Here is a 23,225-nt window from a genome sequence, read left to right as displayed (position 1 = left end):
GAGCCCGCAGCAGTACCTTGTAATTAGAGCCACTTAGCTGTTTGAATTGCCTCTGAAAGCCACCCAAAACAGACTGCTTTTATGCTCTTTCCATTTGAAAACCAGGCATAGAAATATGGAAGCACTAACCTTCATCCATTTGGGAAATGGGGATTCAGGGGAGGAAGCTGGACACGTATTTCATAGGATAGGACCTGACCCACAGGACAATGGGACTGTAGGATGTGTGGGCACACACAGGATGTTGTGCTGACATGTGTGGACACAGCTGATGCTGGAAGATGGCTACCACAGCTCACAGGTAAGCTACAGAACCCAGGTCCCACCACCCACTCCCAGTTTGCCCTCAGCAAAGAGCAAAAGGATGTGTCACAGCAAGGCTGATAGTGAGGCACAGCTTGTCATGGTCCTTGATGGGGTTGTCACAGTGATATGCAGTGCCCTGAATTACTATCTGCCCACTTACTCATCAAAAACAGCAATCCAACTCTAAATTAACAATTTTTTTTTCTGTATTCTTCATTGAATCACAAAACTGAAAATATTATCTTTCTTTAAATTAATTACATGAATGGTTCACAGTTTCTTGTGAGATAATCCCCAACTTGGCAATGGAGCAAGACTGGAATCTGGCCTAAGCTATTCTGCCAGAAAAGACCAAGGAGCTGTTCTGGAGAGAAGAAAATGTCCCCTCTCTTCCTTGGGGAAGGAGAGTACTCCAGAAGGACCTTTTTTAATCATCACTTGTCTTCAGTCAGTTCAAAGGATCCTTGGATTTCTCTTGGATTTTCTTTACAGAGGGCTGAGGAGAATATATGAAGAAGTCAGGGCTCCATCTTTCCCTCCTCAGCTCCTAGAAGTACAGTGCACAATTGAAATGATGCCCCAAAATCTTTGCTGTGGACAAGAATCCAGCCCCCTCCTCCAAGCACATAGCTCAAAATGTTTGTACATGTCTTTCAGAGACCAGAATTCTTTTGAGACATGAGTTTGAATCCGTCATCCAGGATGGATCTCCGATTGCGTCGTAACTTCTTTTGCCTCTCGAGACGGATGACTGCTCCCAGGAGGACACCAGCAGCCAGGAGCAGCAGGACTCCTACTACAGCCAGAGAGATGACTGTGGCCTCTATCTGCCCTTGGGTCACCTTAGATCCAAAAAGCATCAGGGAGTCATCCTCATCCTCAGGCAGCAACACTGAGAGAAAAACAGAAAGGTATTTTCAACAAGAGCCAGCAATACCAGAACTGAAAGGTTACAAGAAATGCAAGAGAGGAGCATTAAGAAAAACCTGATGTAAAGTCATGCAATCACCATCTCTGGAAATGTTCCAAAGATGTGTAGATATGGAGCTTAGAGACATGTTTCAGTGGTAGATACGACAGTGCTGAGTTAATGTTTGGACTTAATGATCTTAGAGGTCTTTTCCATCCTTAATGCTTCAAATGAGGCCCTGGTGCCACCCGTCTGTCAGACCGTCATCCCTGAGCCCACACAGATTTGAGATAAATGGTTCCCTTCGTAACCTGCTTCATCCCAGAACCTGACAGTGTCTCAGCCCAGTCAGCCACTGCTGTCCCCAGCCCAGAGATGAGAACATGTGTCCAGGCTGGGGCTGCTGCAAGTTGCCCCAAACCATGCTCCCTGTGCTCATGGCTGCTGTCCTACACACCACTGAGTGCCCTCACTCAGCCATGCCCATGGCGAGTCACCAAGATCCTGAGCTTGCTTGTGCCTCCACACAGAGGCAGCCAACTCCTGAAAAAAGGGGCTGTCTGCTCAGGCAACAACTGTTGGCCAAGGTTTCTGCCTGGTGAGCACAGACAAGCTGGTATCTGCACATGGTATAACACCAAATTATTTAATATTGTCACTACTGCTCTCACATATTTCCTACCCCTCTTCTGGTTTGTCCGTTTTGAGTGAGGAAAATGTCGGGGAGAAAATTACTGAAATAACAGAGGAGAAAGCCCGCTGAGTTGAAGGTAGGTAGCTGCATTTGTAGCTGGCCTGAACTGGTTCTCAAATCAGCTCAGCTGATTTTCCTCACAGCAGCTGAAAAATGGACTTGTGAAGAAAGATGAAGAATCAGGAAAATAAACCACCAGTGTACATTACATAGACTTCTACCACAGAAAATTTCAAAGGGATTGTATCTACTGCCTCCCTTCTCCCTGCACTGCTCAAGCAAATGTCTTCTCACATCTGTTCTTTACAATGTCCAAAACTCCAGGCATGTGCTTGGGCTCTTTTCTCAGGGGAACATCAGAGCAGAAGGCAGATGTGCTTGTTTACTTGCTGACTCCATCCCTTTGGCTTGTAGAGATGATTGTGAAACTTCCCTAAACCACACGGTCATTTACAGTCCAAAGAGGGAAGACAACCCATCCCAGGCACCCTCCTCTAAATCTCTGCCAGTACCTAAGCTCATTCTCTGAATCCATATATAGCAGGCACAACAGCGTGTGAGGTCACTAACCTTTTCCACCTAACACAGGCACACAAGCCTAACCAGCCCAACTTCCTTATTTCTATCACCAGAGGACAGACTGCTGCCCTCCTGTTATCTACTGAAGCAAGGCCTCACACCAAGGCACACAGGCTGGCAGAGTTGAGGCTGCGTGTGCTGTGTGTGTTCTGCCCTCCCCTTACACAGATCCAAACCTCTGCACTGCTCAGGGGTCTGCCCTCTCCCCTTCCCACAGACAGGGTTTGGCAATGCTGTACACACCATACCTGGGGTGGCAGTCAAGTCTTCCAGCTCTGATTCTGAAAGGAAACAAAAGGAGGGTGAGAAGGTGTTGGGCTAAGCAGGCAAAGCCCAGAACAAGGCACATCTGGCAAAGATCAGACCTAGAGGCAGCACGGTTTTACAGGACAAGCAGGCTGTCCTTTGTCCTGTCCATGTTTTCCCGTTCTACCTCAGAAAAGAGAATTATTGTATCACCTGCTTCAGAGGCAGCCCCAGTCCCAGTCCCAGTGCACTAGCCTTTCCAGCCTTCAAAAGGAAAATGCTGAGGGAGAAACAGAGATGGCCCTGACACGGGGCAGGCACTGGTCATCCACAGCTGAGACACTGGGACATTCACTGTTTTGGTAATAGATCTAAAACCACATAATCATGTGGGCTCCATTGCAGCCTAACCCAGCACTGACAGTCACTCACCTCTGAGCACCTTCCAGTTCTCAGTACAAGAGCAATTACTGGCTGAGAGCTGAACATGGCAATTCAGACACAAGCTAAAAATCAAACTCAGAATAACAACATAGCTCCGGTAAACTCCAGAAGACAATTTGTTTTTAACTCCAGCTCCAGGTTTTACCATATTTAAAGGGAACATCATAATTTAATAACACTTAAGTAGTTATCTGTTCCATTAACTGTCTTTTTGTAGTATGTAAGAGAGTTGAGATACAAACACTCAGAATTTCACAGCAGTAACAGGAAGTGCTGCTGGATGTTTTACAGTGACAGCTCCCTACCTCCTCTAGGCAGGACAGTGAAGAGGATCTCCATCCCAGCATGGATATGGTCAGACACATGACAGTGAAGCAGCCATGTCCCAGGGTTCCCAACCAGCATCTCCACCATTTCAAAGGTCCCAGGGAACAGATCCACAACATCTGCTCTGTAGCTTTTGCCATTCTGCCAGAAAAGGGAGGCCATTAGCTGCAGTGCTCAATGCATCTTCTCAGGAACAAAATTCTGCCAGTGTTGCTGGGGACCACTTCAGCTTTTTAATGTTCAAAAAATCCCAAAGCTTTCAAAAGGCAGCTCCAGGGCTGCAGCCTGGAAAGCAAACAACCTGGTAATGCCAGTGGTCAGGATCTGCTTTACCATCAGCAGGTATTCTTACCTTGTATATGAAGGTCTCAGCATGAAAATGGACTGTGTGAACATCAACCTCGTGACCCATACCCAGCAGGTACCAGTTCACCCTCTCTCCCTGGTACATGGTCAGCCCAGGCAAGGTGGCATAGAGCCTGCCATTGATTGCTGTGCAGGGAATAACACAGAGGGGAAAAGGCTGTTAGTGACATTGAATGGGTGCTGCACCTCCTCAGAGGAACGTGGCAAATTCAAGGCTACAAAGCTCATACAGCACCCAGTGTATAAGCAGCTAGTGTCCCCCACAGGACAGTCCCCCCAGTTCAGCTACTAATCCACTCTGCTCACAGTCAGGACAAGTGACTTGCACTCAAGGCCTCAAATAAATCTCAAAAACTACCTTTGTTGAAAACCTGCAGTCGGCCAGCAGAAGTGGTTGCTTCTGTAAGTCAAAATGCATAAAAATGGCATTTTCAGCCCAGTGATGGAAAAACAGGTATCTACCTACATACACATAAATGTCTGAGCAATTTCCTTGATAAACATTGTAAAGGGGTAAATCCTGCCAGTGGGCAGCCCTGTGGTGCTGGGCCTCAGGCTGGCCACACACATCACATTCCAACCACTTGTATGATCCCTGCATGGCAGGACTTTATCTCCCAATTAGCACAGCTGGAAGGAATTCTGCTGTGACTGCACATGCAGGAAAAGGATCAAAACAGTGAATGAGCTGACTGCTATGGCACACACACAGAGACTCTCATGCTCAGATGACAAGAGAGGGAATAAAACGGAAAGAGGCAGGATCTGAGGGCAGAGCACCAGGTTTTTACTCCCAGGTCTGCCCTGGACACTCTGTGTAGCCTAAGACAAGTAACCAACCTCAGCATGCTGGTTCTGCTAGCTGTAATGCTGGGTTAACAATTACACCTTCATGGACATATATTTGGAGAGTCTTTATCTCACCCATACAGAACCAGTAGTAATGACAGTACACAAAATGCTCAGTATTCTTATGTGCAAAACTGTCAAGGGACCTGTTTCACTGAGGGTATTTTAGATATAATATGGAGAGAAATTAACATAAATAACACGCTAATTTAAACAAATATATTCATCCTTCTGTGGCAGAAATACCCTAAAACAGCTAAAACAACTAAGCCACATCTTGCAGCCACATAGCTCAGCAAAATAATTTGATGTCTAACATACTCTGATGGTCCCCAAGACAAAAATAATTAAATTTGTCTGACAAGTTAATTTCATGCTTTATTTTATTTCCTTTTCTGAGTCACTCAGACACATCAGAGATTAACCTCTGGCCAGGATGTTGCTATTCCTCCTTACAGGGACAGCCACAATGATCAGCCTTCTCTGCAGATCAAGGATTTGGGCTGTAGGTGTGCTGTGATATTGAGAACAGACAGTTTAATTCTGTTTGTGCCACTGATAATGGGAAAGGATGAGGACATTCACCACAAGCCAGGCTACCTACTTAGAGAGGTTGCGGAATCAACACCAACATTACCGTGCATTTTGTTGCTTTCCACAAATTTCTCATCCAGCAAGTCGATCTCCTTGTGATTTCCCTTACTGAAACATTCCACATTCTCCTCCAAGTACCAGGACTGATTTTCATCAAAGACCAGGAAGAGCAGAGCAAACTCCCTCTTCACATCCTTCCTGGTCCCACTGGATCGCAGGGCTCCTTTCCGGCAGACCTTCAGGGGCCCGATCAGCCCACTGTACATATCCTAATGAGAAGGAAGGAGAGCTCTGAGGCAAGGACCTTCTCACCCACTTCCATGCACAGTTCTTTGCCTTTCAGGAATCATCTTCTATTCCTGCATCATCCCACCTAAAACAACCAGTGCTGCTGTAAAGTATTCTTGTTGGAGAGCATCAGCCCCTGAAGCACAGGAACAGGAACTGTGCTCTTACAAATGCAAATCCAGAAGTCATAAATATGGATGGTATCAAAGCATTTTCCACTCAGTGACTGCAAAAACATCTGCAACTTGAGATAAGAAGGCCTTTGTTTCTGGGTTGAATGCAATGGTTTATTGCAGGATCCTTCAGGTTGTTGCCCTGTGAAATCAGTGCTATGACACTTCTAGCAATGATCAAATCTGCCTGCTTTATTCATGAGGTTTATTTTGGACAATTTCTGCTTTTTTATAGATTACCCCTATGGCCCTCACCAGTAGAAACCATGACCAACTGGGACATGTTCTAATAGCCTAAAAATAACTGGAGGAAGGTTGGTAGCAAGGAGAGACAGTGGAATTGTTTTATGAAGGTTTGTTAGGAAAAAGTAAGGACAGTTATCAGGACAAATTCAGATGATTTCCTCTCCAAGGAGAAGACTGGACATGTTACCAGGTGATTCTTCCACCTCTGCACTGGGCCAATCTCTTAAATTGTACCCAACTACATTGTTTTCTAAACAGGGTAAAAAATTTATAACCAGGATTTTCTGGTTATAACTTTTATTTTACCTTTACTGGGTCCACCGCAGAGTAGTAGATCCAAGGAACACAGGCTGAATCATTTGGCCCTGGACCAGATCTCTCGGGAACTTCCCAGCGGTATGTCACAATGTCACCTGAGGGACACAATGGCACTGTACACCAGCTGACACACCCACTCACTAAGCAGCAGCAAAACAAAATGGAAAAAGGAAAAATCCTGTCTCCAAAGGCCAAATTCAATTCTGTATTTGCCAGATATTGCATCTGCCTTCCCCAAACACAAAGCAGGGTGGAAGCTCCCCTCTCAGAGCAAGACTGAGAGGTCACAGGATGCAAACACTGTCTTGGTACCAGCACAGTACAGGTTTATTTGCTGCTTTCGAGACTGGACCTGACCATGGAAATGACCATTCAGATGGAGCTTAAGATAATCTTCCTTCTCTTCGAAGTGGATTTATGATGCAGAATCAAAATGGAGTTTAAAATCACCTGTTTTTCATATTAGCAGCCATTTCACAAAGACAAGATCTGACTGACAGCCTGACTGTGCCTTGGACAGTCTGGGCCAGCTGGAGGGTGTAGGAGAAGGGAATACAGGTGACCTCACCCCTGATAAGTAACAGCTGTGTTAATTAACCAGTACAGCCTTGCCCATGATGAGTAACAGCTATATCCAGTAAGGATGAATGAGATAAAAGAGGGGGTTAAGCTGGTAAGGGCAGGATTATCATGGAGGAGAAACTCTGAGGAGCATGAAGGAGGGAATCATGAAGCAAGATCCTGGGGAGAGAGAATCACAGTTTGGGTCTGCAGTTAGAGCCTGTTGCTGGAACCTGCAAGTCGTAGTCTAGCTAGGTAAAAGCCTGCATTCAGACTCCCCAAACTAATACCTTCAGTAATAGTTTAGCAGGAAATAACCAGCAGTCAGAGGCTGCAAGGGAAACCTACAGAAGGAGCTTGCTGCAGCCAGAGTTAGCGAATAGTTGGAGTTAAGATGACTAGGCTGTGAAGAGGAAAAAAAACAGGACCCCTCTTATGCTGTGTTTAACAAGCAGTCTGTGCCTTGGCTCATTTTTACTGTCTAATGAGAGGGCTGCTGCAACAGGAGGGGACCAAAAATCAAATACATTGGCATCCAGATCATGAGACAAAGTGGCCATTTCAGTCAGGTCCCAGCAAGCACCTGTGCGTTTCTCCTATTTCATACTGTTTTCATACTATTGCACTAGTGCATCCCAAAGAAGAGGCTCCCCCATCCCAGGACAAGCTGAGCTGTCACCTGCCATCACCCTCCCCTTCCCACAGACAGACCACACTCCGTGTGGTGCGGGGATAAGGCTGCACACAGAAGAATGTCCTACACCTGTCCCAGATGGCTGCCATCCCCACACAGATAGTATCACTAAAACTGTGCTGGACCTGAAAGACCAGTTACTGTCCAGCTCCAGCACTCTACTGTAACAAAACCAGGACATCTGAGGCTGCTTAAGGAAACCAGTCTGGCTCTGGGATAAAATCAGCTGAGTGAGACCACACAGGAATGCAGCTAGAGACAGGGACCTACCAGGGTTTGCCACTTGGGGATGCCCAGACTGCTGCTCCAGCACCCCATGTGCATGCACAGAGTAGGGTCGCGAGGCGTTGTTCTTGAACACGATGTTGAGAATGTCACCCACTTCCGCCCATAGAAAAGGACCTTGAGACAGGAAGAGTGTACTCTGAGACCAGCAAAATCCATCAGCACATCTCCTGGGATATTCCCCACCACCTCACCCTCAGTATCTTTTCCCCAGAAATATTAACTTACAATATTTATTATGTTCCCCTTCCTCTTCCCTACCTCCCAAAAAGAGAACTGAATGTCAGTCCCAAAGCAAGTCTTAGGAAACTGGACTGATTTTCACAATGAGGACAATGAAGATGGTTACACATCTTAACTGGGCCCAGCACAGCTAAGGCTTTATTTCTGAATACTGTTATGCTAAACATCACATGTTGATCACCCCTTGGTATTAGTTTCAAAAAATGAGGTAATATTCAACCAAGCCTGACCGCGTTACAAATCAGAGCTGCAGCCTGTTTTGAGTGGCTGCCTCAGTGGGCCTGCCCTGACACCACTTACAGCCTTGGGTTTGTAACACAGAATTCTGTCTCCACAGACCTCAACTAGCCACACAAAATGCTCCTCCACTTCCCAAAGCTGCCTGCTTTTGCTCCAGAAGCATTTCTCACAGCTACATATTTTCCCCTCTATTTCTCAGACTGCTCTGAAGTCAGTGGTTGTTTCTGTCCCACACTCAAAGAAATGCAGCTGTGAAACATGCTTTGCCCAAGCCATGAGAGAACACTGGTGCAAAGACCAGTGAAAAAGCCCAGGCTTTCCTGCAAGCTGTGTACAGGACTTTTCCAACTGCTGTCTCCAAGGTGGCAGATGTGAGTAGGAGACAGTCCCAATCTCTGCACTTACATGCACAGCAGATGCCTAAACATTCAGTGAGCCTTCAGATTACAGCTGTGAGCCACTGCAGCTTTAGAGCCCCAGTCCCATTGCTGTGTGTGAGAAGAAGGTGAACCCCTTGCACACATCCTTACCCAGTATCCCTAGGTGCTCGTCATCACTTGTCCTGGCCTTGGGGGTTTGGAAAGTGCCATCGGTGTATTCCCTGTAAACTGCTTTCTTGTACCTGGAGCCGAGCAGTCCATTCTCGTTGTTCAAAAACACGTCAGCATAGCTGAGAAATGCAGAACAAGTGCTGAAATAACCAAAACTTCATGGGGAATGAAGAACTAACTAGTGTCAGGGGGTTCATAAGCTGAAGGGACTTCCCAGAGCCAGTTTGGGCTGCAAAGGAGAGCACAATGACATGGACGGCTGCGCTCTCATCAGCAGCACCACCAGCATATGCACCAGGTGACAGGGTAGCCAAGACACCCAACAGGCTCCACCAGGGTCTGCTGGGACACCTGGGAAGCTACAGGCTTCCCCAGAAGGTGGGCTCTACCTCTCTGCAGAGTGGTTGTGTCGTTCCCTCTCCCAGCTGCGGTCAGGCGCATAGTCCCACACCAGCTCCTCTGCCGCGATGTAGAACGTCCGCACTCCCGTGTAGTGACGGGCAGAGGCAGTGCCCGTCTTTCCACACTTGGAAACACTGTACTGTTGCCTCATCCCAGACTGGTAGTGATTGCTCGTCTGGCAGTAGATCTCAAAAGTCCCTGAGGGAGGCAGGATGAACAAGGAAATCAGTTGCTTCCCCAACCAGTGTCAGTATGTGCTTGGTGTATCTCTGTGGTGCATAGGGAGCTCGGCGGCCACACGCCAAGGTTAAAAGGAGTCACTGGAGAAATCAAGCAGGAATGGCACAACAAAGTCCTGCACAAATCATCTCAGAGGAAGCTTTCTTACACAATAAGCACCTGTGGCACAGCTCACCCTGTAAGAGTTCACACCACGCTAGAGAATCTGCCACAGGAGCAAATACCACAATGGGAGACTCTTCCATCCGCCCAGTCAGCTGTGCAGGCACTCACCGCTGTTATCAGGCTGCATGTAAGCAGTGGCAAATGTGTGGGGGAACAGACTGGCTGAATCTCTCCGCATCCCGTTCATCTGCATGGTGTTTCCCTGAAACACAGCTCCATGTACATCCGCTTCACTGCCCAAGCCCAGGAGGTGCCAGGACACTTTGTCTCCTTCACACACATCCAGCCCAGGCAAGTTACCAAACATAAGTCCATTGATGGCTGGAAAGGAGAAAGCAGTTAACTCTCTGCAGGCAGGTGTCAGCCAGGAGATTTTGAGCATACCGTCCTTGTGGGACAGGCCTGCCAATCAGAGGAAGGGTTATTTGTAATTCACCCCTGAATACACTGAGAGCACACTTCTCCAGACAGCTGTGCTGCTTGTCCATGTCTCACCTGGTGCCTCCAGCCTGGCTTGATTCCAGGCCAACATAGCCCTTCCAGCCCCCAGCTCAGCCTTTACATGAACACCAGCCTGTGCTCTGCAGGTTCATTCCTGCTGTCATAGAGCAGCTTCCAACCATACCATGCATCCTGTTGGATTCCTCAAAGCCATCATCCTTTTTCACAGATGTCTCTTCCATCCTCAAGTAGTACTTTATGTTGGCATTTAAATACCAGCTGAGGTTCTCATCAAACACGTTGAAGAGAAGATAAAATTCTTTGTCGATCCCTTTCTGTAATTAAAATGATGGCTGTTAACTTCTAAAATGCAACAATTAACTATCCTTAGTGTTAAAGCTGTTTTGCTTGGCTCTTATATTCCCCTGTATTTAAAAATGTGGCTCATTGAGGGACAGGACTCTGACTCTTTACTCATGTTGAATATTCCTCTTTTATTTCACAAAAAGCACCACTATTTTCCATATTTCCCCAGAATAAAATGAACAAAACACAGCCAAGGCTATGAAGTCAGTGCCCCCCTCCTCCCCCACACCTAAGGTGTATGTCCAAACCAGACCCAGACCAGAGCCCACACACAAGGCAGGCTGATGACCACATCACATTCCTCCTGCCTCCTATTGCAGGCCTGGATTGGGGATTTTTTAACTACCCTAAATCCTTGAGAGTGTTAATTCTCCTAAGAAATGTATGGTGTTTCCCCACCAAAAGAACGCTGTGATGGTGTCCAGACTCTCCTGACTGGTGTCACTGTCCCCAGCAGCACATAGGCAGCTAGCCTGCTGAGAAGGTGAGCAATTCCCAGGCTGCAGCACACAGGTACAGCAGAGTGGCCACACCTTCCACAATTAAGCATTCATTGAAGGTTTGCTTGACACTGTGGAGCCAGTATTGCCACCCCCGGTGATTTTTCCCTGTCTTACATTTACAAAGATCTGTCTCTTTTGCTTACACTGTTTCAAAATCTGCCCATGTTTATCTTTATCACAGCTTCTTCACCTCGAGGGTTGTATGTATTCCCAATCCTCTTTGCTCAGCAGATCCACATTTCCACCCTGGGTTGCATATTGATTTCTTCTGCACTCCTAAATCATACGGTGCCCCCACTGAATGTGAGCTCCCCCAGGAAGGCTCTGAGGGCAGCAGTCCCCAGATCTGTCACTGCTCCCTGAGCCATGCTGCAGGACAGCAGTGGGGGTTTGATTTGCCATCTGCTGTCTTTTACAACAAGGCTCTGCTCCTCTCTCTGGTACCTCCCCAGGGATATCAATTTACTGTCTCCCCTAGATTTACTGCCAGGAATAGACTACTCCTGAGGAAATTCCAAGAGGAAGTTCCGGTTTCACCTCTCTGTCAAAAGCATAAGACTGTCACGGATTTTCACATGCTCTTTTGTAGCCAGCTCTGCTTGAAAATTAACTTCTCTGGCAGAATAAATGTGGCTCACCCAAACCTCAAAGCATTGAGATTTTTACCCAAGCAGAACACCTGTAAGCAAAAGTGTCTTTTCAGTGTTTCTGGGACTGCAAGGACTATTCCATGTGCCTCTCTGAAAGCAGCCTGCTACACTAGCCTTAGGACAAGAATTACCAGTAAGGTAACTGTTCCAAGGTACAGTTGTTGGGCCAAGTTTGTCTGTGAATTAAAAGCAAAGCTCAGGAACTGTTCTGAGGGCAGCTCTTGAGAGCCCAGAACACTACTGGCCTTTCCCAGGCGAGACCTGGGCACCAGCTGTACCAGCATTAACTTAGCCAAGAACAAGGCTTTGACTTTCCTGGACTTACACTACTGCACTTCATTTGTAATATGCTCCCTAATGTCCTGCTGATGCTTCCTTTCTCTACATGAAAGCAAAAACCTGGTAGAAATGGGGCAGGAAAACCCCTTTACCTGCTTGTTGTTGTCATCCAAAGTGCCTGACTTGCAGATGAGCAGAGGCCCCACTAAGCCTGAGCTGGAGTCTTTGACAGGATTGGCAGCCGAGCTGTACATCCAGGTGAGGCAGGGAGGGTCACTGGGCGTGGGCCCCACGTGCCTTGGCACAGTCCAGCGGTATGTGAAGTTGTGCAGTGGCGCCACAGAAACCCCGCTCTGGGACAGGCCTTTAAAACAGGGATTACAGGGTTATTCCCAAGTCCCTGCACAAACTCTGTTACACCTTCTCACCAGCTACTTTCAGAGCAGGCTTTACTTCATTTGTGTCAACCAAGTACCCAGCACTTCTGATGGGGGTGTACTCAAGAAAAGGGATCCACCAACCATCATGGTACCACATCCCTTCCGATGCCTTCCCATAGGACACTCCATGTGGCTGGATGCTGAAGGGCCAGGAGGCTTTGTTAAAAAATGTCACCAGAATGGTGTCTCCAACTTCAGCTTTGATCACCGGACCTAGAATATAGCAGAGAGAGCACGTCAGCAACAGAGCATTTCTCCAGGCCATCAGGCAAACCAAAGCAGATAGGGCACCTCCCTCCAAGCTGCAGGGCCAAAGATGAGAGCCAGCAGATGGCTGGCCTTGTTGCTGCTGAAGGCAGCTCAGTGGGAGCAGGGGCTGGCAAGGATTGTCTGAAAGCAGTTTGGGTCCACAGGAGAACTCAGAGGCATCACTCCCTCACACAGAGAAGCAACAGAACAGCCAGATGTGCTGGAATGCCCTCAGGATAGGCCCATGTCTCTCCCCCACCTACGTGAGGCCACGTCAGCCACTCAAAACATGTGCCTCAGAGGTGTGACATGCTCCAAGCCCACCACAGTCTGTAAGCCCATGACCCAGCTAGCCAGAGAGGAGCTATGAGCCTGTCCCTGAGCACCCACTCAGGAAAGAAAGCTCTCTGTGAGAACACGGGGTTTGCTGCATGCCTTGAAGGGGCTCAGACAAAACATATAACCAGGAGCTACTGCTGTGACCTGTTTAGCTCTAGTCACACATACTATACTGTGCCCCTCAGCCCTTACCTCTGGAACACCTTTGGAACAACCCCTGAAGTGATTCTGTCCATTCTACCACCCTGCACCTCGGCCTGCTCCCTTTGCTCTGATGTGACTGCTGTGAAGCACCTCTCATGCCCCTCCCTGCCCTTCTAAATGAGAAGGCAGGTACAGCCACTTGGCACTCCCAGCATCATCATCCTTCTCACAGACACTGACAGAGGATTTGTGTTTCTGGACGATTCTCACCAAGTATTCCAAGGTGTTTCTCTTCTTCTGATTGCTGCTTTTCCTCGCGGAAGCTCTCATCAGTATATTCCACATACTTTGCCTTCCAATAGACACCCCCAATTCGGTAGAGGCTACGCTTGAAGTACTGCTCAGCAGGACTAAATGCAAAAAGCAAATGTCAAGTCATGTCACAGAGGAATCAGCCTTGTTCCCCTGCTCAAGGTCATCAGCATCTCCAAATCAAGCAGTACAAGAGACAGCACAAGGACAAGGACAGCACCTCTAGTTTGGAACAAGCACAGCTTTGACTCTGCAAAGCTTTTTTGCCCTTACAGGGTCATCCACCTGTGAGTTCAGGGAGCACCTGTAGCACACAGCCCTCTCCCAGGTGAACCTGCCAGGTGTGATCAGCATCCCTACACAAGATGCATGAAGGAATGAGCAAATCTGCAGTGCAGTCAGTGGAAAGGCAGTGCTAGAACTCCAACCTCTTCAGAAGCTGGGGACAGCCCCAGTCACAACTAAAATAAAACAGCTGTAAAGGTATTTATTTCCTCTACTACCACCCTCACCAAATATACGTAACAAGCCTTACAGGAGAGGCAGTGCAGTTACAAGGCCAGCTCACAGGTCTAAGGTTTGCAAGGCTTGCTGCATGGCATTGGGTAAATAATTAACCACTCTACATTTCCTCTTCTCCATCTGATTAAGGTATATCCTCCCTAACAGATTACTAGGGAAGGGAAGTAATCTCTCTGGAGGAAGAAGAATCTCTCTTTCAGTTAGCTAAAGATTGAATGGGAAGTCTCTCAACTGCTACCCCAGTCACTTCACCATGGGATGGAGGGCTGCCATCCAAGTCCTTGCATCTGATTTCCTAGAGAAATTGCTTCCTGCAGCAACACCATTCTGAGGCTCATCTGCAGGCCAGCTCTGCCACCCTGTGCCTGCTGCACCAGGGGCTTTTTGAATCATTTCTCAAATAGATCAGTCTGTTCCTAGGTTAGACAGAAATGTTCTCAAATAGATTAATCTGTTCCTAGGTTAGGCTTGTTAGGTAAGCAAGCAGAAATGAAGCCCAGACACAAATGTGGCAGGTCAGACTGTACCATCTGCTGAGACTTCTGCTGCTTGTGGGTACAGCTGTGCCACACAGCACCCCCATGGGAAGGCCCCAAGGTACTGCTCTTGGTGCAGTCCAGCTACAGCAGCCTCCCTTTCTAGATGGGGTGATCAGCCTTTCCAGGAAATGTACCCCATGTGGACAGCAGGCAGGTATTTTGAAAATAAAGAAATTCCACATTTTCCTGAGCAGCCTTCCTGATACAAGCCAGACTCCCCAAACACTGCCCAGAAGCCCAGCAGCCTCTCACTCACCTGCCTGTGTCACTGAGCTGCTTCCCACTGATCCGGTTGAGTCCCGAGGGTCCGTAGTCCCACTGCACTTCCTTGGCAGCTATGAAGTATTTCCGAACTCTCCCATCCAGGCTGGGCACCGCAGCTTGCTGAGAACAGGGCCGGACTTCATAGAGTGCCCCCATCCCAGCTGTCCAAGACAAAGGTGGACACTCCCTTAGCCCCTCCAGCCAGCTTAGTGGGCATTTCCACCTTCCCTCTGCTGTCCCAAAAGGCACATGGATGGGAGAAGGCAAGTAACTCCACAACAAGGAGTTTTGTGTCAGTCAGTGAGCAGAACTTCCAGCCTTAGATATTGGATGCTATGGAAGTATGGACAGAGAGTGACTGGAGTGTTCTGCTGTCCTTAGATCTATCATGCAAGTGCCTCTTACAGGGACCAGAGCTCTTAAGGCAGTGCCTCATCTCAGCTTTCAGCAGTACCAAACATCACACCATGGGCCAAGCCAGCCCCACCAAAGCTGCCCTGCACATTAGCCCACTTCCAGTTTTACAAGACAAGGCATCACCCAGTCATCTGGGCACATTTTTCATACCCAAGGCACTGCTCCCTACCACACTGTACATCATGTACATAAAAAAACAGAGGACATAGAGTCCAGGACATATTCCACCCTCTGCCTTACCTTGTATGTGATCATTGACCTGGCAGCTCAGCAGCCATCTCCCAGGGTTCCTGGGGATCATTTCTGCTGTCACAAAAGTGGCTGGGAAGAGGCTGGCCACATCTGTCCTGTGGCCCCGGATTTTGAGTGTCTCTCCATGGAAGTAGGCTGTGTGAACATCAATTTCATTGCCCATCCCAAAGAGGTACCATGAAACAGAATCCCCAGCACACATCTTCAGCTCAGGGAGGTTGCCAAACACATAACCATTAATAGCTGCAAAACCAAGCAAGCCAAAATTAGAGAGCAGAAAAGGGGCCTTCAGAGCTCCTGCCAGCAAGTAACAGCACAGACACAATAGAAGGATGGGACCTAACCAGAACTCCCCCTCCTCTTCTGCTTTGGAGAGCCCAGCTCCACAGCTCATTCCTAAAACATAGGGTATAAAAGCTCACTCAAGACAAAGATAAAACCAAAACAATACTTCCATTATACAGAGTCATTGCCCTGTCCCTAAAATATTATTTCCTAAGTACATGATCTCAGAGCAGATCCTGGAGCACTGACACTCCTGAGTATCTCAGCAGACACACTGGCCTCACAAAGGAGGCACTGACCATGCATTTTGTTGCTCTCCTGAAATTCCTCATCATCTTTGTCTACAGAGCCAGGATCTGTGCAGAATGATGCAATGTTGTCATCCAGGTACCAGCTTAGGTTCTCATCCACCACACTGAACATCAGAAAAAAATCAACATCCACATCCCAGCGTCTTTGCGAGCTGCCAGTCAGCACTCCTGAGGTGAAAGGAGAGAGGAATGAATGGAGAAAATCACTCATGCAGAAAATCACACATCAGGTAAAAGACTAAAACAGCAGTAGCAGAGTAAGTCTTGCCACATGAGTTGGAGACAGATGCTTTCCCACCATCCTCACAGCTCACCACAGAGCAGCAAGGCCACCCCTTTTCCAATATACCCCTGCCCATACAGTTCTCTCTCCCAAGCAGCTCTGCACTGCCTCAACTACAACACCTTCAGTCTTCTCACTCTTGCTGAAACCAACCACTCACCATGTTTTTAATACATAAACTAGATCTTGGACAGGAGTCCTGCTTTTAACAGGGATTCAAGCAACTCTCTTAGATCAGGAGGCCAGCAAGCTCATCTGCCCAACTACTAAGGGATAATGACAATGCAATGACCAGAATCCAGCCAGAATTCAGGTGCTGTCCTCTCTAACCAAGTTGCAATTCCCCCTGAAGCTGGGAGCTGCACACCAGAGCACCTTCACATCCTATCCTTTTTCATGTCACCACAAGACCTTTACATTATGGAACTGCAGGCCTCAGCTGCTTTCTCTTGGTGTTTTTACCTGTTTTACACGTGAGTAAAGGCCCAATTAATCCAGATGCAATGTCCCTTGGTGCATCAATATGAGAGTGGTAGATCCAGGTCAAGCAGTTTGGGTCATCATCAGTTGGACTGTGATCTTCAGGGACAGTCCAAGTATAGGTGTAATTCTTTCCTGGGAAAACAGCATCATCCTTCTTCTGATCCTGGGGGGACATATCAGGATACAGGGATCCTAGAACAATTGAGCAATCACAACATCCATTCAAGAAGAGCCAAGATGCCCACACATGTAACCTTTTACTGAACTGAGACTCACCATCCCAAGGCTGAAATAGTGTTTAACCATCACTTCCTCAAAGAGGCACTGAGGCACAGAGCCACTGTAAGGCAACTTGCCCAGTAAACAGGCCAGCACAGAGTCAGCAGGATTATTTCTGTTCTGCCTGGTGCTGCTTTGCCTTCAATTCCGCACCATTGCCCCCACAGTCTCTACAATCTCTAGAGTTGATCAGTGTTTTGGAGGTTCTAAAATCAAGAAACCTCGGCCCAGGTCAGGACTCCAGCCCCACGACCCTGCTAACCCTACACCTGGTGTCTTTACCAAGCACCCAAATGCAGCTGCTTTCCAGCTGGGGCTTTATGGACAGTTCTCCTCCATGTATACTCCTAAATCCCCACTGAGAAAAATCTGTCTCCATGATAGCAGTAGCTCATTTACCTTCAGAGTCCTTTTCGTAGAAAACACCATGAGGATGGATTGTATACGGTCGAGTAGCAAAATTTTTTAGGTGTACTTGAATGGTATCCCCTACTTCTGCTCGGATGACAGGCCCAAGGAACCCCAGCCAGGCAGGTTTGGGGATCTCAGTGGTGTACGTGGCGTCCGTGTATTGCTTATAGACAGATTTCTTGTAGGTGCTTCCCACCCTGTCTTGCCCAGACTGCAGGAATGCTGAGGCCTGGCTGTTGAATTCAAAGGGAAAGGCACTATGAGTCACATTATACACAACAGCTGGTCAATACTGCAGCAGGGTGATGGTGACACTCCACTTTCCAGGGTACAGCTGAAAGCTTTGGCATTAGAGGACCCTGGGATGCCCTAAGCCACCCATGCATGGCCACAACCTCAACCCCACCTCTTCACCAACAGACACAAAGTGCACCCTGAACTGTGCCCTGCAAACAAGAAATGGGAAGGACAGTGCCTCCCAGACAATCCCACGTGGGTGTCACAGGGAGAACCTTTCTCATGCCTCCTTCAGCTTTCACGGGGCTCTTCAAATCTCACTTCAATTCCTTTGTGGCATTTCCAGCTAAATCACAAGGCAGGAAGAGTGGAGTCCTGAGTGCTCTGGCCAAAATTTGAAGTCTGAAAGATGATTTTCTACTTAACAGTTTACAAATTCCTCCCAGAGTGGCAGACACTTCAGGCAGGTACATGCCCAGCACATAACCAGCTTCCAGAGTTAAAACTTCATACAGGTACTAAAGTTTAACTCACAAGCATATTTGCTCTTTATGGGTAATTCTTAATAGATAAGAGATGAATCACAGTTCAGGTATTAGTGGAACCAGCCTAAATGAGACCCAAGGTCACTCCCCTCACTTCCCCCTTTGGATTGATCACTCACAGCAATAGAGCAGCCCTGGAAGGGAGGTAAATTCTAATGCACATCTCAGAGAATGAACAGTGTGAGAGACCCAAATATTAAGCTTTGGCCCCATTATTCAAAAAAAGGCAGGGTTTGGCGCTAGCTATACAATTCAGAGTTCAGCCCTTTTTTGCCAAGTCATCCCTGCAGGCAATATCAGCGAAGATTTTAAGATATTTCACAATTTGTTTTACAGATGTGCCTCTTTTTCCCCACACAGTCGATTTCTCCCCAACAAAAAAAAACCTTCTTGAAATAATTTGCTACCTCTATCAATCATATCAACATCTCATCCCTTTCTAATTGCCAGCAGCCTCATTTCTGCAATCGTTGTACAAATAGGTCCCATTAACTGATTGTTCACAGTGACAACAGTTTTTAAACTGCTTTTAAGTTCAATGACCCTGAATTTCACTTCCTTCTCTTCATGCATTACGAGAGACACCAAACAAAATCCACTGCATTCATTATCACTTTAGGAGTCAGCAGTAATATCTTTATTAATCCTGAATTTTGGGGTGTTTCCTGTGAATTTATCTACATCTACATAGCATCTCCAGACAACAGAGAGTTTTATAAACTGACAGACCTTGATGTTTCTGCACGCCTTTCCTGTTCCCACTGTGCTGTTTCTGAAGAAGGTGTCTGAACCTGAGTGCTAGTTATTATGGAAGGTGAGAACAGGCCAAAAATACCAGCTATTTGTCATAGAAAATGAGGGCAAGGAAAAAAAGCACAAATGCCTTTAAAATGCTATGGAAACGTTTTAAAAAACAAAACAAACCACACACACAAAAAAAACACCAACCAAAGAAAAAGGCTTGATGTTTTGAAAGCTAAACCCAAAACACTGTTTGTACAGTAACTTGAACCAATTATTGCAGTTTCCAAATTTACTTTTGCAAGAAAAACAAAAGTTTTTCAAACAGCCCCTAAAACCCCATGCAGGAAGTCCCATTAACTCTAAGGCTTGAAATTCCACTGAAATGAAAACAGGCTGGCTCTGCGAAGTCATTTATATAAAGATGAAAAGTCATCATGCTTCAGGATAAACAAGCCGATGACCAGCTGGAACTAAGAAAAATTAAACTCCAGGGTAGAGCATTGCAAAATCTGGGGGATTTTAGAACAATCTGTTCTGTATCTCCTCTATTTTCTGTTCCGTGTTTGTTTTCCATACACTTCTCTCTAGTGTGTGGGCTCTGGACTCTCCAGACCAACCATCCCTTTTCCCACTGACACAGGTTTTACCACAGGAGCATAAAACAAGTTAAACATTAAGCTCATAAAGATCAGAATCTACAGGAGTGTGTCTCCTGCTTGCTGAGATGCCCCAAAATACTTGCATTAAATTACACACCAAATGACAGCTTAAAGCCAGCCCCAGACTAAATTCTGTCAGAAGCGAACGTACTGGTTACGTGCAATACTCTGGTTAGCGAGCACATTCCTCCCCGTTGGAGCGTAGTTCCAGTCCACCTCGTGAATCCCCAGGTAATAGACTCGGATGATGCCCTCAGCAAACGTGGGTGACAGCATGGGGATGCAGAGCAGCAACCACCAGACTGATCCCATCGCAGCCTGAAGAGAAGCAAAGCTTTTGGAAGCTACACCTATTTGGGAAACACAAAAAGAACAAAACAGAATATGACCATTTGGTTTGAAGGTGCTGGACATTCTGAGAGGGTATGAAGAAATCAGGTGTAAGTACTATTGAGTTCATTATTCAAATATTGAAGAAGGAAATCACTCTGTAACAAAATTGATACATAAGGTAGATGGAGATCATGCCCTCGGTAATGAGCCCCCACTACCAAATGTGCTGCTCTGATAATAGTTTAATTGACCCTTTTTTCACTACTGCTCACATTCCAAATCACCACACAGGTCCACATACAAAGCTCAAGGAAATAATCCTGAGCAGGTTATCTGTATATTTTAAACCCTCACCAAGATCTCGCTATTCTAAGTCACCTGAGGAAGTACAGTTTAGTCACTATGAAGTAACTTTAAATTTTAACTTCGTTAAAGATGATTCTTAGGGAGCAGCTATTTGTAATCCAGGGGTACATCTCAAACAGGCTGCACAAGGTTTTTCCTTTCTGTTCCATTATTTTCCCCACGATTTTGATCAGTAAGTAGCTTACTCATAAAACTTCCAGTTGACACCAAGCTTGTTGGCAATAAGCATCAGAAATACTCTAAAAAAGTTGGAACAAAGTTAGGGAAACTGCCTGAAATCATCAAAACACAGTTGTGTGAATACAGGCTCAAAAAAACTCCTATAAGAAGGAGAAACTGATGCAATATGGGGCAACACAACTACACCAAAAGATAAGGAAGGATTAAACTGCATTTAAAAATCACATGAAAGTGACTACAAAAGTTCTCACACAATGATACCCTTAACAAAGCTGCATGTAGCCAACAAACAAACTGCACCTAAATGAGATGCTGAGATACAGCTCTTGAGACATGTAACAGCAAGTCAGAATAGCAGAAACAGAAAGCAAGAGAATGAGAAACATGACTTAGCAAGAAAACTCAGAAGAAACAGTTTTCCTTTTAATACAGAAAGGGATGGTGACACAGCACCATGGCAAAGGTTTTGCATAAAGAGACTGTCATTATTTATTCTTACTGTCTTTGTAACAGCAATATGAATGTATAAGGTCTCTCTGCAGCAAAGCTGGATATTCTCTAAGCTTTCAGTCAGCACAGGATCACAGAGCTGCTTTGAAACCTCTTCTAACATCTGATACCCAACAGCCATGATTCAATCCCAGCACATAGCAGTGGACTAATCACTTTCCAAAGCTTCACTTCTTGATTTCCAAACATGCTGTGCTATTCTCAGAAGCTAATGATAATCAAGTATTCCCTTTTCCAAATAGTTCTTAAATTGGACAAAGTTTGGAGACACCTTCTTTCCGTCCTTTCTCAGAAGGGAGCTGTAAGGAACTCTAAATCTGTGTTTTGGATCCACCAACACAGTATAGCTCTGCTCCAGTGGCCCCACCGGTCAGTAACCTTCAGAAGCTCCTGGCCACACACCTGACAAAACTCAGATACTGAAGAGCCCCTTCAGAGTGGCTTCAGCAGTGTGCAAACAACAGCAGCACTCTGGCTCATGCCCACCCCTACACATCACTCAGACACTGACTTATTCCCTGCTGCTGTTCACAGGGAGGTAAAATACTTTTTGACTCGCTCTGTGCCAACGAGGACTCGAAGGCAGGAGTTTGGAAAGTCGTAACCGTGTTGTTTCACACAGTAGACCAGCAAAAGGCAGTGGTGACGGTAATGAGGAAAGAAACAGCAGCACCAGTCCTCAGCCTGAAACCTGCCACCCTGCCAACACACACCCCGAGGGAAGGGCAGCGGGATGCTCCTGAGTCAGCCCAAGCTATGGCCTTCGTGTCAGCTCAGGGCAAAGTTCGCCGGAGCTTCCTGCGCACAGGAGTGGCCTCCTCAAGGCCCGGGAGCCGCCGAGCCCAGGCAGGCGGGGCAGGCTGGTCTTTGTGTGCTCTCATCCCGATGGCTTGTGCAGGCAGTAACACACACACCACGGGAGTACAGCGGCTCTCAAAGCTGGGTGTGAAAACTGCCTATGGAGACAAACCCGCTGTGCCAGAGCCCCTGCTCACCGCACCGAACCCCCGCACCAGGGGAGTCACACACAGCCCCGAGCCGTGGCGTTCCAACTGCTCTGTGCTGTGCTGTGCTCTGCTATTGGGGAGTCAAGGACAAGTCTTTGGGACAGCCTTCCCAAGGCTTTACAAGAGCCCCACCTGGATTCTGCTTGGAGTTTGACCACATCGCACACACCTGTGGGGGAATTCTAGGGAACAGCAAAAAATATACCTGAATTGAGATGTAGCAGCAGATGGCACAAAGTCTGTGCTCACATACCCTTCACAGTAGCTAACCACCATCGAGTCACTCGACAAGTGCAAGGTGGAAGTAGCGAAATTAGTTTCAAAAGTTTTTGGTTTCAATCTTTCATTGATATTAATATTTCCCTTGATTAAAGAAAAAAAGAAAGAAAGAAAGAAAGAAAGAATACCCAAAACCAACCCAAGTTTTACATTACATTCATCCCTGAACCTTGTACTTTACAGCAGAATCCTCCCCCAGGACTGCCCTTTACCAGGTCCCCGACAGCACAAAAATCGCGAACGAACAGAAATCAGATTTCAGACGGGTAGGTGGGATCCGACTCCCATCTGATCCAGGCAGACGATACAGGGATGTTCCCCGACACCCGACTGCAGGGAAACCACAGCCCGAGGGCGAAGGGAAAGTACAGAAGGAAGGCAGGAGGACGGACGGCTCATCCCTTACGTGCGGAGCGGGAGGCGGCGCGGCGGGGCTGCAGAGCGGAACGCGGGAACGCCGGCGGGGACCAGCCCGGGAGGGACAAAAGGGCTCTGCCTCCGCGGGCTGACCGAGCCCGAGTCCGGCCCGGCCCCGCAGCACCGACCGCGCCCGCTCCCGCCCACAGGGCGGGCCGAGCTGCTCCGCCCCGCACCGACAGGAGCGCCTCGGTCCGGCCGCCGCTCAGCCGAGCCGCGCCCCGGCCGCGCACGCGGAGCCCGGACCGCGGCATGCACCTGTCCGCCCCGCCCAGGGCTCGGCCGCCGGTGCAGGGAGCCCCGGGAAGGCGGGCAGGGGCGGAGGCGCGGGCAGGGGCGGAGGCGCGGGCAGGGGCGGAGGCGCGGGCAGCGGCACCCACCTGCTGGGCGGGACCGGCGGCGGGACAGAGCGAGCCTTCCCCGGGGACCTACCGGGGCAGCGGCTGCGGTCCCTTTAA

The 23,225-nt window shown here is 47.7% G+C and overlaps 1 protein-coding gene across 2 annotated transcripts; it reads right to left on the bottom strand.

Moving 5' to 3' along the window:
- Nucleotides 1-494: 494 nt before the first annotated feature.
- On the bottom strand, nucleotides 495-19,995 carry HEPH (hephaestin). Of its 2 annotated transcripts, XM_066182127.1 has the most exons (21): nucleotides 19,827-19,995; nucleotides 17,479-17,723; nucleotides 16,780-16,992; nucleotides 16,023-16,202; nucleotides 15,427-15,681; nucleotides 14,762-14,930; nucleotides 13,403-13,542; nucleotides 12,482-12,613; nucleotides 12,113-12,324; nucleotides 10,347-10,497; nucleotides 9,830-10,042; nucleotides 9,304-9,514; nucleotides 8,894-9,033; nucleotides 7,866-7,997; nucleotides 6,329-6,435; nucleotides 5,359-5,584; nucleotides 4,231-4,272; nucleotides 3,859-3,998; nucleotides 3,485-3,647; nucleotides 2,738-2,770; nucleotides 495-1,198 (listed from the first exon to the last, which is right to left on the bottom strand). In XM_066182127.1, exons 1-21 carry the CDS (start codon nucleotides 19,985-19,987, stop codon nucleotides 960-962), a joined length of 3,504 nt encoding a protein of 1,167 aa, XP_066038224.1. In that variant the 5' UTR covers nucleotides 19,988-19,995; the 3' UTR covers nucleotides 495-959. The 2 variants fall into 2 exon arrangements, with proteins under 2 accessions (XP_066038224.1, XP_066038225.1); XM_066182128.1 differs by lacking the exon at nucleotides 4,231-4,272.
- Nucleotides 19,996-23,225: the final 3,230 nt, after the last annotated feature.

This window comes from Chamaea fasciata, unplaced genomic scaffold, assembly GCF_029207755.1.
Source record: "Chamaea fasciata isolate MVZ Bird 193981 ecotype frontalis unplaced genomic scaffold, bChaFas1.0.hap1 SCAF_4, whole genome shotgun sequence".
NCBI classification, from domain to species: Eukaryota; Metazoa; Chordata; class Aves; order Passeriformes; family Sylviidae; genus Chamaea; species Chamaea fasciata.
This window is presented reverse-complemented; position numbering and strand designations above follow the sequence as displayed.

Bases quoted from the DNA above. Each gene is read 5' to 3' on its own strand.
- HEPH (XM_066182127.1), bottom strand. From the start codon at position 19,987: ATGGGATCAGTCTGGTGGTTGCTGCTCTGCATCCCCATGCTGTCACCC. The intron at 15,682-16,022 runs GTCAGTGCCTCC...TTGGTTTTGCAG, and splicing joins GGAGAGCAACAAAATGCATG to CTATTAATGGTTATGTGTTT. The intron at 2,771-3,484 runs GTAGGGAGCTGT...GTTTCCTTTCAG, and splicing joins CACTGTCCTGCCTAGAGGAG to AATCAGAGCTGGAAGACTTG.